The 15336-nt window shown below is 42.1% G+C and overlaps 1 protein-coding gene across 4 annotated transcripts in view; it reads left to right on the top strand.

Annotated features, from left to right (window-relative positions):
• The window catches only part of LOC143292884 (unconventional myosin-XV-like), a 237777-nt gene that overhangs the window by 163298 nt on the left and 59143 nt on the right, over window positions 1-15336 (top strand). For all 4 annotated transcript variants that reach the window (XM_076603546.1, XM_076603547.1, XM_076603548.1 and 1 more), the window contains exons 22-29: window positions 983-1072; window positions 5957-6038; window positions 7671-7804; window positions 8388-8486; window positions 8968-9042; window positions 9652-9812; window positions 12366-12535; window positions 14299-14371. In XM_076603546.1, the coding sequence (XP_076459661.1) occupies window positions 983-1072; window positions 5957-6038; window positions 7671-7804; window positions 8388-8486; window positions 8968-9042; window positions 9652-9812; window positions 12366-12535; window positions 14299-14371 (884 nt within the window). The remainder of the gene's footprint in view (window positions 1-982; window positions 1073-5956; window positions 6039-7670; window positions 7805-8387; window positions 8487-8967; window positions 9043-9651; window positions 9813-12365; window positions 12536-14298; window positions 14372-15336) is intronic.

Genomic DNA, 15336 nt, shown 5'->3' with positions numbered 1-15336 from the left:
TTTATCTTCATTGCTGAGAGAGAGAGAGAGAGAGAGAGAGAGAGAGAGGGAGTTTTTTCCAGTCTTTTTATCTTCATGGCTGGTCAGCAAGTCAAGCACAGGTACCATTGTCTTCATTGATCATGGTCTTGCTATCATCCCTATCCTGGTTCGCTGATGTCCCTGAGTTATCCTCAGAAAATACAGCATGCTTTTAGACATACACACTTAAAATGTATGATAGTCAGTCGTGTCTGACTATAACCATATTGATGTACAGGCTGATAGTTAATTACACATGTTAAGGACACCTGGCTGAATGTGATATATTGGTCGCTTGTTCTGTTGAACCTTTGCAGTGGTTCTGGAGTTTGTGGATGCCCACTGTTTTTTGTTTTGTTTTTTTAAACTTAGTGAATGTTTCATTTAATCGCATCGCTTCTGTTGTGAGTGGTGTCCGAAAGTGCGTGGAATTCTGGTGATCTGTGCTTTTTATGAATGTGAGCTCTGTCTGGAGTTTGGATGACAGAAGGATATTGCCAAGATGTTTGTGAAGGTAGTGATTTGTGTGTTTGTATTTGTGTGTGTGTGTGTGTGTGTGTGTGTGTGTGCACATGCTGATGTGTGTGTGTGTGAGTGTGTGTGCTGGTATATGCATGTGCACATTTGTGTGTGTGTGTGTGTGTGTGTGTGACTGAAAGTGTGTGTGTTCATGCATTTGTACTTATGTTTTTCCCAGTTTGTTCAGTTTCTGTTAAATTCTCTCATTCTTCTTGAGTTTCATGGCACATCATTAGAAGTTTAATCTCAGATCGTCCGCTTTTGCATCTGTGCAATATACTGATGTGCACGCAGGAAATATAATGCAGAGGGTTTGGTTTTGTTGCAGTAACTACAACAACAACAATAGAAGTAATGTGACAATGACAGATGTAAAGACTGTGGTGCTGGTGACGACAGTGAAGTAGCTGATGTTATATTGGTGATGTTATTGGTGTTTCAGACCCGAGAAGAGATTCGGCGTCAGCTGGAGGAGCAGAAGTTAGCCAAGCGACAGCAAGAAGCTCGAGAAAAACTGGAACGTGAAAAGAGAGTGAGTTACACAATCTGTGGAACAGTGTCAGTGTCTTTGAAAACAAACCTTGTTCAGAGTTGTTAATGAAATCGCATCTTGTAAAATGAAATATAGGTTGAAGTTGCTTGACAGCATCTTTTATGACGAGTATATTTTGAACTTTCAAGATTCAGATGAATCAGTCGACAAGTTATGCAGCCAAGAAAAAACAGAAAAAAGGTTATTGTCATATAAAATCAGTCTACGGTTTATTTTTTTACTTTTTTTTTTTAAAGGGAAATCAGACAATTTCATCACCAGGGATGACTGGACTATACTGATTCTATCCTTTTTGTTTGAGTCGGGTCCATTTATTTGGTTGTGTTTCTTCTTGTTGGTATCTGATTTAAATAACTGTTTACAGCAAGCTTTCTTTAAATTAAAAAAGAAAAGAGCAAAAAATGCAAGGATTTTGAACCCACATGGTCACCTGAGAGAGAAGGGGAAAAAACGATAAACAACAAAAACGAAAACAGGAAAGTCTAGTTCAGCACCCAGACTGCTGTGGCCCAGCCACTTCATCACTTGCATGGGCTTTCAAGGTGACTGGCCTGAAGGCGGTGGGACAGGAAAGCCAAAGTGATTCAAAGCTAAAAAAAAAAAAAAAAAGCAAAACAAAACAAAAACAAATACAAAAAAAACCCTAACCTTTCCTGACCTCACTTTCATACAGTCCAGTTTCTGAGTGAAAGAATAGGTGCCAGCTTGTTATAAAAACAAACCAAAACAACAACAACAACAAAAACAAAAACAAAAACAAAAAAAAACCAAAAAAACAAAAAACAAAAACACAACCAAACAAGAGAATGAGAAACTGATATTTGTCTTTGAGATGTGTTGTTTTTCAAGTTGGATACTGATATTTGGTGAATGAAGTGAAAGTTTGATTCTCAAAGCAACAAGGAAAGAATGACTGTGGTCATGAGAGTTTGTTTGTTTTTTTTATTTGCCTGGGTGGATATCCTGAGTCCTGTGTTGTTGAGCTTTTTTTTTTTTTTTTTTTTTTATGTCAGTGGACCTCCTGTCTGATGAAATAATCAAGCCTCTTTGACTTCTTCAGAATTTGTGTGAGAATAACTGTACTTTGGAAAATTTGTCTTCATGGTAGGTTCATGGAATTCAGGAAGACTTTTCTTATTTCGTTCATGCATTCTTGATTTTGCAAACTTTTAAAGCTTCATTGAGGCAAGATGTGCATTGACCTAAAAATTCTGGTTGAAAGACAGCTTTTCACTGTCAAATAGATGGTCCTTTTTTCTGGACTATTGTACCTTATTATTCCAGAGTATGATTGTCCTGTAGTTTGTGTGGGGGTATATTTTTGACGCAGAAATTGCATTTCATAATCTTTGTGTGGTTTTGCATCATTCGTTTGATCTGCTTTATTGTGACTGTGGATTTATGTGCCCACTTAGCCTCCCATAAAGGATATGGTGAGAAATAGCGTGGGAGTGCTTGGTTTCTCAGTTATCATTGTATTTTTAAAAATTTTGTTTAAACTAAAAGTGAAGCAGTATCAGATGTATGGCATAAATGATTATCATCAAAAGATGTGATGATTGTTTAAGAATTTTGATATTTTGTTAATGCTACAGATATTTAGATTTTCTTTCTTTATTATCTGTTTGTCCATTGACATTCATATACATTTATTCATGTATTCAGTTCTTTTTTTTATAACTTGAATATATCAATCCGTCTATCTATCTATCTAACTATCTGTCTATCTATCTATCCATCTATCTATCTATCTGTCTGTCTATCTATCTATATCTTTATATACATTGTCTGTTGTTTTATTTTGATTAGTAAAACTCTTATCTCATACAAAGCTAATTCTGTCCCTTTCACGGCACAGTTAGAATCCACTGTTTGATTATTTAGAATTGAGATGATGGATTATGATAATGTGCCTTGTTTTATTCCACTGGATATGATCCATAGAGCTGTTTTGTTCCTTGTTTTTAATCATGCTGCTAGCCTGGTAGGGAAATCAAACGTCGAATATCTCAGCTCTTCTTACTGGATTCCGCTTCCAAACAAGCTCATCTGAATGCTCGCAGGGTAAACAGATGATGTTGTATCTGTACTTGTTGTTGTTATGTTGAGGTGTTTAAACGAGTTGGCTTTTTTAAAAAAAATTTTTTTAATTTTTTTTTTTTTAGTCATTTGAAATTTTTATTTAAAAAACAAACAAAAAAACTTGCATGTATATTTATTTTGAATGGTTACATATGTCTGCATGTTGTGTGCTTGCCTCTGAACATATAACCTTTTTTTCTTAATTTTTTTTTTGACATACTGTTTCATTGTGGGTTTTTTTTGTTTGTTCATGTTTCTCATTTTAGTGCATTAAGAATTATTTTCACCATGGGGGATGTTTCAGTTGTTTTTTTTTCCCTTCTTCCACACCATTTCTATCTCCCATGCTTTTTTCCATTCCTCATTTTCATTTTTCAACAGATATTTCTGCTGCATTATAGTCTATTGACAACTTATCTGTTATTTTGATTTTTTTCATTTGTTTGATATTTGCTTGATAGTGGGGTTTTTTTTTGGTTTTTTTTTTTGCTAGCATACTTTTTCTGATGGTGTTTTTTTTTTTTTTTGGTTTGTTTCTGCTATTAAAAAAAAAAAGAGAAAAGAAAAAAAAAAAGAATGGCAAAGGGGATTAGAGTAACGGAGCCATGGTAGGAAGTACAGGATGAAGTAGATAGAGACTGTTCATGGACACGAGGCAGTGAGGGACGAACAAAATGAAAATTGATAGGGTGAATGGACTTCTGATGTCGTGCATGGATGGTGATTGTTCAAAACGTTTTTGGTTTGTTTTCTTTTCATTTATGTGATGAAGATTTATCTGCCTCTGTTGGGGTCTTTTTTGATTATTTCTCACTTTTGTTGTTGTTGTTGTTCTTTTGCATTCTTGTACTCGGTATATATTATTGTTGTTTTTTGCAGTGATATATATATGAAAGATTTTTTTTTTTTAGAGGAATGATCGATCAAGCGCTGTTACACTGCACACATACAAAAGAAGTTATCATCCTGAGTTAAATGTTTAGACATCATGAGTAAAACAGCACGATTTGTTTACATAATTGTGGAACAAATTGAATGTTAATAGTCATTTTGTGAATATACTACCTTGCTCTGTCAAAATGAATACTTTCCATCATTGAATTCTTTTCTTTCTTTTTTTTTTTTTTTTTTTGGTAACAAATTCGTTGATAAATTGTACTGGTGAATCAGTGATGAAGTAATTAATATGCTCTTCAATGGTTTTTTTGCCATGACTTTAATTAAGTAATTGATAAAAAAAAAAAAAAAAAAAAGTTTAGCCTTCACTAAGTAAACTGAACAATAGTCTGACTTGCTGAATAATTTATGTTGACCATTGTGACATGTTGACTTTACGACTGATTCATTGACTGGAAAATTATTTCTAATACCATACCAGGAGCATTAGGCTCCGTATTATTGTCATTGGTCAGTTGTTTGGTTGACAGGATGGCCATTTGTCATGACTATAGGATTGATGTGTTGCTGCTCTGTGTATGATATATGTGTTTTGTACTTAAAGTGATTGGATTAAAGACCATTAAATCAAATGATTGATTGGTTGATGGACAGGAAGATCAGGCCTGTGCCATTGATCTTGACTATACAGTTGATTTGTTGCTGCTCTTTGTAAATTAGCATTGTTTTTTTTTTGTACATCATGTAATCCAGTTAAAGAAGTGTTCTTCTTTAAACCTAAGTTTTACCCCCCCCCCCGAAAATGGAGTATGGCTGCCTACTTGGTGGGGTGTAAATGGTCATACAGGTGAAAGCCCACGTACATACATGCGAGTGAAGGTGGGAGTTGCAGCCCATGAACAAAGAGGAAGAAGAAGATGGGTTTTTCGGCCCGTGGCCGGCTCCTATCCAGAGTTGAGTGTGCTGTGGGCTTAAATGGGGAGACTGGGACCACACAGTCGAGTGTCATCCACTTGAAGGATGTGTCTTTGGGTGTGTTGCTCTAATTACTTGACCAACACTGCAAGTGTCTGTATCTCTCGGGCCTGGTTAACACCGAGATATCATTATGACAGGAAGCGTAGAGTACAGCCTTGTCACTCAGTCCCAAACCAAAATGGACCTCCATGGCTACATCACCATCGTCATTGTCATCCTCCTGCTCCATCATCATCAATATAGACAAAACAGTCTCAAAGTCTGTGGCCTTTCATTCCCTGCTCTCATGGTGACCTCAGTCTGATACCCCTCCACTTCTGTGCTTGGGGTGAGTCCTGTCAATGTCTTCAGTGTCGGCAGATTCATGGGGGGCTGTTGTTTGAGGGATGTGGTGGCGGTCTCCGCTCTGGGAGGGATGCTCACTCAGTCTGGCTCTGCGACTAAGCCATTATTGTCATTAGTAGGGGGCTTAGTAGGTGGTGTCCTAAGTATGTTAAATCAGAACAGGCACCACTGAACACCACCGAAGTGACTCAGCAGCAGTGCAGGGTCTCCTCTGGTGTGTGGCCCCCTGGCGATCTAACATCGATGGTTCCTTGCGGACTGCTGACGCTGGAACTGTGACGGATGAACCTGGGTGTGGCCGTGTGTGGGGGGGAATCCAAATGAGCGGCGTGTGAGTAATGCCACTGAAATGGTGCAGATGATGGGGCAGCAAAAAAAAACAAACAAAAAAAAAAAACAAAGGTTAATTGACTGATGGAGAGGAAGAACAGGCCCATGCCACTGATCTTGATGGAACATTTGCTTTTATGCTTCTCTGTGTATTATATATGTTTGCCTTTTGAACCTCATGTGATCCAGTTACAACTTCTTTAAACCAAAGTTTGACTGACTGATGAACAGGAGCGTGAAGCCCGAGCCATGGCCAGCATCGCCAATCTGGAGGTGCCTGGAGAGCTGGCCTATGTCTACAACAAACTGGATGGTCAGTGTCTAGATTGTTAAAAAAAAAGAAGAAAAAAAGAAGAAGAAGAAGAAAAAAAAAGCAGTAGCCACACTCTTCTTTAATAATTCATATAGCTACTGGTGGTGGTGTGTCCATCGAGATTGATGATGACCATCGTTGTCATCCAGATGGGGGATGGGGGGAGGGTGGTGGGGTGGGGGAAAGGATGCTCATGAATCTATCTGTGAGTGCGCAGATGGCTGAATAGTCCAATCTGCGCACGAAATGTTCGCTGACAGTTGGGGCAGACAAAGACAGGCATATCATTGTCAGGGAGCTTGTTTGCCCGTGACTTTCTGGCCTGCCTCTTCTCAACAGCTGCAGCAGTCCTGTTGGCCTCGCACAACCTGGCGCCTTTGTGCACAGCAGCGCGCCATTTGTCACGGTCCACTGCAGATTCCTCCCAGGAGTCAGGGTTGATATCAAACGCTTTCAGAGAGACTTTCAGAGTATAGCTACTACCAATTTAGAGGGAGCTGTGGCAGAATCAGTTGGGCACAGGGGGTTCCGATCAAGTGCTCACCAGTGATGAGGGTTTGAGATGAAGAGGCTCTCATCTGCCAATCCAGCGTCTGTGAGGGTCTGGGTTCAATTCCCTCTCTCACTCTTTCCCCCCAAGTTTGGCTGGAAATATCAAACCGAACGTCTGTTCATTTGGCTGAGAGGATAAACGGAGGTGAGGCTTCTGCCTAGCAGATGTGGTGTAGTGTATATGGTTTGTCCAAATGCAGTGGACATTGAAGAACTGAAACAGAGGTCCTGTTTCAGCTTCTTCTTGTGTCCTCAGGTTAGGCACTGTACTCCAACTTTCCTATTTCCAGTCAGATACCAATGGGAACATAACTCCAGGGGCGAATGGGGGGAGGATATAAGGTGTCATTGTCTGGGATGTTAAAAATACACAAAACAAAAAAAAAAAAAAAAAAAGCAACCACTTTGTTCTTTTATGTATCACTACCACCAACCTGTATTATGGCCAGTGTCAACACGAAACTAGATGGTCAGTTTCTGGGATGTTTAAAAAAAAAAAAAATTTAGCTACTGCATCTATATATTTACAGCCACCACAAACCTAACCAATTGGCCTGTGTCTGTAGCAAACTGGATAGTCGATGTCTGGGGTGTTTAAAAGAATAGTGTGTCAGCATGTCTTATATATATATACATATAATTATAGTTATTATAGTAGCTACCATCAATCTGTACTTATAGTTTAACTCATTCTACTTCAGGTACGATATAACTCGTACCATGATTTCTCCCCCTGCGGACCAGGTACAAATATTCTTGTACCAACACACCATTCTAATTTTGTATATTCTTGCTTGGTACACTTTGCATTCTAAACTGAACCATTTATGGATTCCAGAAGCATGAAAACAAAGCTTTGTTTGGCCGATCAAATCAACTATTCTCCATCAGTTTTTACTGTTTCAGTGAACAATTCAGTGTTTTACTGCAGTGGTCTCAGGTAGTGAAGGTCCAGGGGAGTTGTAGCAAGCATGTGGCTGTGGGGTAGAATGAGTTAAAGTAATTTGAAAATTGACGTCCAGTACAGAAATGCTGTTTTCCTTGTTTCTAACTTTGGTTTTTTGACTGTGGTGCTGCCAGACTGGCGCCTGGTCCATGATGGGAAGAACATCATTACGGCAGTGGGGGATGTGCAGCCCATGGACATGGGGTACCGTCTGCCTGTCGACATCAACTCCCACCCCTTCAGCAAGTTCACCAGTGTCTACTTCAAGGTGAGGGGATTGTTGTGGGGGATGTGTGCTGGGTGAGGGTATTGGCATGGGGGGTGTGGGTGGTGGGGGGGGGGGTGAAGAGAGGGGTGTTTAGTGCCCCATGGGAAGGGGGATATGTTGGTCATGGCCAGGACAGTTTTGTAATGCTAGGAATTGAAGATGTTTAAATTTGATTTAAAAAAAAAGGTTTACATTTGTGTTTTTCTTGAATTGATGAAATGAGATGACAGTGCATCTGCACGTGTGTGTGTGTGTGTGTGTGTGTGTGTGTGTGTGTGTGTGTTTGTGTGTGTTTGTGTGTGTGTGTGTGTGTTTGTGTGTGTGTGTGTGTTTGTGTGTGTGTGTGTGCGTGTGTGTGCATGTGTGTGTTTGTGAGTTTAGAGACACTCAAATGCATGTGCATGACTGTTGTATGCATGTGTGCTTGCCTGCATGTGTTTGTGTGTGCCTGTGTGTGTATGTGCCTGTGTGTGTGTGTGTGTTTGCTCGCAGAAAGGCACATGCTAGCATTTCCTACAAATATGAAATTTCATTCAGCAAATGGATTGCACCTAACAACTGTTTCTGCCCCCTCTGTGCACAGAACCCGGAGTGGGGGGTGAAGAAGGAGCCCCTGCACACCTCCCTGACCACTGTGCAGGGGGAAGCTCTGTCCCATCGTGCCCTCTCCCTCTTCAAGCTGGTCAGTGCAGCACTCAACGCTTGTGTGTGTCTTGTCTTGTTCAGGGCTTTCAAGTTTTTCACAAGTACTTTGTGTTTTATTTGTGTGTGTGTGACATTGATCTGCATGATGTTATGAGATTTAATTCCAAGAATGTTTAATATGTTCGAAAGTAGTTTAAGTGGGTGTGTTATATTTTCATGCATTAGTTCAATTCACAGTGATTTCATATTGAAGAAATGGGTGAACATTAAACAAAAACAAAACAACTAATGTCTGGTACATGTTCAAAATATAGGGCCAGATGCTAAAGCTGACCAGAAATGGAGATTAGATCAGTATACCTACATAGCTTTGGAAATTTCAAGTTGAGACATTTATGACTTGGCTGCGTTACGACTGTCACGAGTACACTTGTGTAACAGTTATAGTTTAGCCGTGTCATGATGTAGTGTGTTTGTGTATAGCTTCTTCTCACTGAGCGTGTTTGATTTTTGAACAGATCTTGCGCTACATGTGTGAAACCAACATGTCGGAGAAGAAGGAGAAGGTGCTGGCAGACTACATCGTTCAGATGGTAAGAGCTGCTGGACCCATCACTTTACTAACTGCTGCCACTGTTTTGCAGTTTGTGTTTTTCTTGTCTGGTAAGAATAGTTTTAGCCTTTGCTCAAACTAGCGTAGCTGCGTGTGATTGGTAATGATTGTGATTTTTTTTGTGTGTGTCTGAGTTCTTGAGCAAAAAAAAACCCCCCAAAAAACGTGTCATTAAAAAAACAGCACAACAACCAAAAGACTCCACACAGTTTATCTTGTTGTTATCTACAGAAAGTTTAGTGTTTGTGTAGTAATTTTGCTTGTAGCTTCATAAGGAGGCTGACTACAATATTTTAAAGGCCCATGGTGCAGAGAATGCTTTATTATTGATACTAAATGACATACATAAAGTCCAGTGCATGCAAGGGAGAACTGAGACTCATCATATGAGCAAAGTGTGCTTTGAAAATTTGTGGGTATATGTGGATAGTAGAAATCTTACAGCATGGAAACTTGAGCACAGCATCAGCCAAGTTACTGAAGTGTGGTTCACATTCTGTACACATCAGCCAGGTTACTGAAGTGTGGTTCACATTCTGTACACATCAGCCAAGTTACTGAAGTGTGGTTCACATTCTGTACACGTCAGGGTCTGGAGCAGGTGGGCCTGCGTGACGAGATCCTGTGCCAGGTGGTGAACCAGACCTGGCTGAACCAGGACCTGCAGCAGGCGGAGAGGATGTGGAAGCTGGCTGCCAGCTGTCTGTCGGCCTTCATGCCCAGCTCCGCGCTCTTCAAGTACCTCCTCAAGTACGTCACCTTTTGTTTTTTTTCTTTATGTGGGTGACAAAACTGGTGAAGACACTTAGCTGGCCATACACTGTCCATGATGTGATAAAATGAGGTCCTGAGAACAGCATGCACTTGTCGCACTGTCACATTTTTTCTTTGTTTGGGTGGCATCCGCCAGTATTTTCACCCCCCCTCCACTGGACCTTGAGTGGTGGTTTAGATGCAAGTCACTCAGATGAGATGATAACCGAGGTCCCGTGTGCAGCATGCAGTTAGCACACGTAAAAGAACCCGTGCAGCAAGAAAAGGGTTGTCCTTGGCAAAATTTTCTAGAAAAATCTGCATCGATAGGAAAACAAATCAAATTGCAGGCAGAAAAAAAAAAACAAAAAAAATGGGTGGTGCTGTCAGTGTTTAGCCACACTCTCCCTGGGGAGAGCAGCCTGATTTCACACAGAGAAATCTGTTGTGACAAAAAGAGAAATACAAATACATATGGTTAAGATGCTTATCTGCCGATAGATTGTGCATGAAATGATAAAACGAGGTCACAAGAGCAGCCTGCACTTGTTGCACTGTCACCTTTTTTCTTTGTTTGTGTGGCACAGTGGTTAAGATGCTTATCTGCCGATAGATTGTGCATGAAATGATAAAACGAGGTCACAAGAGCAGCCTGCACTTGTTGCACTGTCACCTTTTTTCTTTGTTTGTGTGGCACAGTGGTTAAGATGCTTATCTGCTAATACACTGCCTATGAGAGCTGATGATAAAAACGAGGTCCCGAGAGCAACGTGCACATTGCGAACTGAAGAAGAACTCATTGTAACAAAAAAAAAGTTGTCCTCTGGCAAAGTTCTTAGTAGAAATCCACTCTGATAGGTGCACAAAATTTAATATATGCATGCACTCAAGGCCTGATTAGCATGTTTGGCTGTGCTGCTGGTCAGTCATCTGCTTAGCAGGTGTGGTGTAAAGTACATGTATTTGTCCGAATGCAGTGACGCCATCCTTCTGAAACTGAAACAAGCTTCATTTCCAGCTGCGACGGGCGCAATAGCCGAGTGGTTAAAGCGTTGGACTGTCAATCTGAGGGTCCCGGGTTCGAATCACGGTGACATCGCCTGGTGGGTAAAGGGTGGAGATTTTTACGATCTCCCAGGTCAACATGTGCAGACCTGCTAGTGCCTGAACCCCTTTCGTGTGTATATGCAAGCAGAAGATCAAATACGCATGTTAAAAATCCTGTAATCCATGTCAGCGTTTGGTGGGTTATGGAAACAAGAACATACCCAGCATGCACACCCCCGAAAACGGAGTATGGCTGCCTACATGGCGGGGTAAAAACGGTCATACACGTAAAAATCCCACTCGTGTGCATACGAGTTAACGCAGACGAAGAATTTCCAGCTGCACCCTCTTCAAGTACGCGAAGCAGTCACCTTGTGGACATGCACCAAACGAGGAAGCCAGTGTCCATGGGTTTCATTCTCATACACAGACTGGGAGTTTTCATTGTCCACTAGACCAGGAGTGGTGGTCTGGGTGCTAGTCTTTTTGATGAGAAAATAAACTGTGTGCAGGATGCACTTTAGGCAGGTAAAAAAAAAATCCATCGTAACAAAAGGGTTATCCTTGGAAAAAGAGATAACATACTATCCTTGAAATTCGTGTTCTATATTGTCTTGATTTGTATGTGGTTGATTTCGTTTTGGAGAGGAGGGGTTCTGGTTTTTCTTGAGAGTTGCATGCTTGAAATGGGCACCACAATATGCACACACACACACACACACACACACACACACACACACACACACACACCATATTAAAGGTAGTTGGCCAGAAAAAAAAAGTTCCACCTTTAAAAAAACACCTGACCATCAACTGCCACAGTTCTGACCCATCATGGCAAGTATGAACATTTTGTGGATTTTGTGGACCCATAATCAATGCAGTAAGACTTGTTTGAAACTGGATGGACTGTGGCAGAACGCAGCAATGTAAAATCAAGAGGCAAAGCCTTCACGACTCACGTGCGATTCCTGTTGAAGAAGAAGCAGCAACTTCTTCTTCTTCTTCTGCATTCACTTGTATGCACACGAGTGGGCTTTTATGTGTAGGACCGTTTTTACCCCACCATGTAGGCAGCCATACTCTGTTTTTGGGGGTGTGCATGCTGGGTATGTTCTTGTTTCCATAACCCACCGAACGCTGACATGGATTACAGGATCTTTAACGTGCGTATTTGATCTTCAGCTTGCATATACACACGAAGGGAGTTCAGGCACTAGCAGGTCTGCACATATGTTGACCTGGGAGATCGTAAAAATCTCCACCCTTGACCCACCAGGCGCCGTCACCGTGATTCGAACCCGGGACCCTCAGATTGCCAGTCCAACGCTTTAACCACTCGGCTATTGCGCCCGTCAAGAAGCAGCAACAAAACGGAAAGTGAACTCAGTTGATGGACATTGATGGATTGCATGCTGAGCTGTGCGCAGCAACAAAAGTTCAAAGCGTGGAGCTGTCAGAGCCCCTCAGCTCATGGCCTGTGGGGGTGACCATGCTGTGCAGGTACGTGTCAGACGTGGGCATCAACGGCTACAAGTGGATCTGCCAGCACAAGGTCCTGCAGTCGGCCAACCTGGACCCCCAGCTGAGCCGGGTTTACCCCCCGTGCTTCCTGGAGTGGCGAGCCATTGAGCGCAAAGCCAACATGGCTTTGGAGGTCAAGTTCCCAGACGGTAGGTGGCTGTCATGGGGTAGGGTTGATGCGTTGGTTGGCTGGTCAGTGTGAGCGGGGCCTGGCGGAGGTGTCTTAGTACTGGGTTCATTGCAGTTTATCTTTATGAGATAAGAAAGTTATTCTTATTATTATAATCATTATTATTATTATTACTTAAAAATTTTTTTTTTTTTTAAATTATTATTTATTTATTTATTTATTTATGTACGCTTATACTTGACTCATCAAGTTTTTGCGCCTTATACATATTATTATTAGTAGTAGTAGTTCTTTTTTTATGTACCTATGTATTTATCTATTATTTATTTACCCCCTTTTTTTTTTCTCAAGGCCTGACTAAGCGCGTTGGGTTACGCTGCTGGTCAGGCATCTGCTTGGCAGATGTGGTGTAGCGTATATGGATTTGTCCGAACGCAGTGACGCCTCCTTGAGCTACTGAAACTGAAACTATAATCAATATGCAATATAGTAGGTATGCTCATGATTATGTTCAAAATAAAGTTTATTAATCCTTTGTTTTTACATTTAAGATAATACCTGCAGTGTGTGGAATGAGTGTATGAAACGGTGTATGTGGTGTTTTTACATTTGTGTCTTCGTTATATTTCTAATAGCTGTTGTGTTTTTTTTTACAGTTCTGGTCTCCATGTTGTTTACTTGTCTATGTTGTGAAAATGTACCTGAGTAACTTTCTCTAGTTGGAGATAATAAAGTTATCTTATTTTATCTCATCTTAAATATGGTTAAAAAGAGCACAGTGATGGCTCATGCTTACACCAGTTTGATGTGACACAGTGTAAGACACTAGACAGGGTCAGGTACAAACTCCCTATTAAGTATTATTACTTAGGTCATGAGGAGGGGACAGTAGTGGTGGTTGTGTCGTATAGGTTTGGTAGGGTTTGACTGTGCTTTCTTCATCTATTTTTTTACCTGCGCCCCCCCACCCCCACCCCCCTGTGTCCCCCAGGTTGACTGAGTGTTTTATTGTCATTCTTCTTCTTCTTCTGCGTTTGTGGGCTGTAACTCCCACGTTCACTCGTATGCACACGAGTGGGCTTTTACGTGTATGACCGTTTTTACCACGCCATGTAGGTAGCCATACTCCGTTTTCGGGGGTGTGCATGCTGGGTATGTTCTTGTTTCCATAACCCACCGAACGCTGACATGGATTACAGGATCTTTAACGTGCGTATTTGATCTTCTGCGTGCATATACACACGAAGGGGGTTCAGGCACTAGCAGGTCTGCACATATGTTGACCTGGGAGATCGGAAAAATCTCCACCCCTCACCCACCAGATGCCGTCACCATGATTCGAACCCGGGACCCTCAGATTGACAGTCCAGCGCTTTAACCACTCGGCTATTGCGCCCGTCAATTCAAAGTGCTGTAAATAAAATTTTCAGTCAGTGTGTTTTATGGTCATTTAGAGTGCTATAAACTTGATTTTATGTCTGTGTGTTTTGTGCTCTTTTAAGATACTGCTGCTGGAAAGCTTAGTTTTTATTTGTTTGACCCATTGCTTAAATGGGGTTAATAACTGATCACAACAGGTAGAGAGAGAGAGAGAGAGACAGACAGACAGACAGATGGACCGACAGAGACATGGATAGCAGAGAGAGAGAGAGAGGCAAGAGAGGTAGAGACCATGACAGAGACAGAGACAGTGAGAGAGAGAATTCACTGTGTGGTGGATGTCAGTTCATTGTGTCTGATGCTGACGAAGGACAGGTCCTGAATGCCGTTTGTGTGTTGCAGACATTAACATGATAGGGCACGTGGAGTCCTGGTCCTCTGGGGAACTGATGGCATCCCACCTGTTGAAACAGAGGTATGTGTTTGGAGGGCGTGTTTACAGAGGTATGTGTTGGGGGTTTGGGGGTGGGGTGGTGCGTGTCTCCAGGCATCTCACCCGTTGAAACAGAGGTATGTGTTTGGGGGCGAGGGGGGGGTGTGTGTGTGTTTCCAGGCATCTCACCTGTTGAAACAGCGGTATGTGTTTGGGGGGGTGTGTGGGGGCATGTCTTCAGGCATCTCACCAGTTGAAACAAAGGTATGTCTTTGGGGGGGTGTCTCCAGACATCTCACCTGTTGAAACAGAGGTATGTGTTTGGGGCGGCATGTCTTCTGGCATCTCACCTGTTGAAACAGAAGTATGTGTTTGGGGGTGTGTCTCCAGAAGTGTGTATTGGGGGGTGGGGGTGGGGTGTCTCCAGGCATCTCACCTGTTGAAACAGAGGTATGTGTTTGGGGGCGTGTCTTCTGGCATCTCACCTGTTGAAACAGAGGTATGTGTTTGGGGGCGAGGGGGGGGGGGGTGTTTCCAGGCATCTCACCTGTTGAAACAGCGGTATGTGTTTAGGGGGGTGTGGGAGGGCATGTCGTCAGGCATCTCACCAGTTGAAACAAAGGTATGTCTTTGGGGGGGAGGGGGGGTGTCTCCAGACATCTCACCTGTTGAAATAGAGGTATGTGTTTGGGGACGTGTCTCCAGAAGTATGTATTTGGGTGTGTGTGTGTGTGTGGGGGGTGTCTCCAGGCATCTCACCTGTTGAAACAGAGGTATGTGTTTGGGGGGGCATGTCTCCAGGCGTCTCACCTGTTGAAACAGAGGTGTGTGTTTGGGGGCGTGTCTCCAGAAGTATGTATTTGGGGGGGTGTCTCCAGGCATCTCACCTGTTGAAACAGAGGTATGTGTTTGGGGGTGTGTCTCCAGAAGTATGTATTTGGGGGGCATGTCTCCAGGCGTCTCACCTGTTGAAACAGAGGTATGTGTTTGGGGGGCCATGTCTTCTG

This window comes from Babylonia areolata, chromosome 18, assembly GCF_041734735.1.
Source record: "Babylonia areolata isolate BAREFJ2019XMU chromosome 18, ASM4173473v1, whole genome shotgun sequence".
NCBI lineage: Eukaryota > Metazoa > Mollusca > Gastropoda > Neogastropoda > Buccinidae > Babylonia > Babylonia areolata.
The sequence above is the reverse complement of the archived record's forward strand: the minus strand, read 5'-3'. Positions and strand labels throughout refer to the sequence as shown.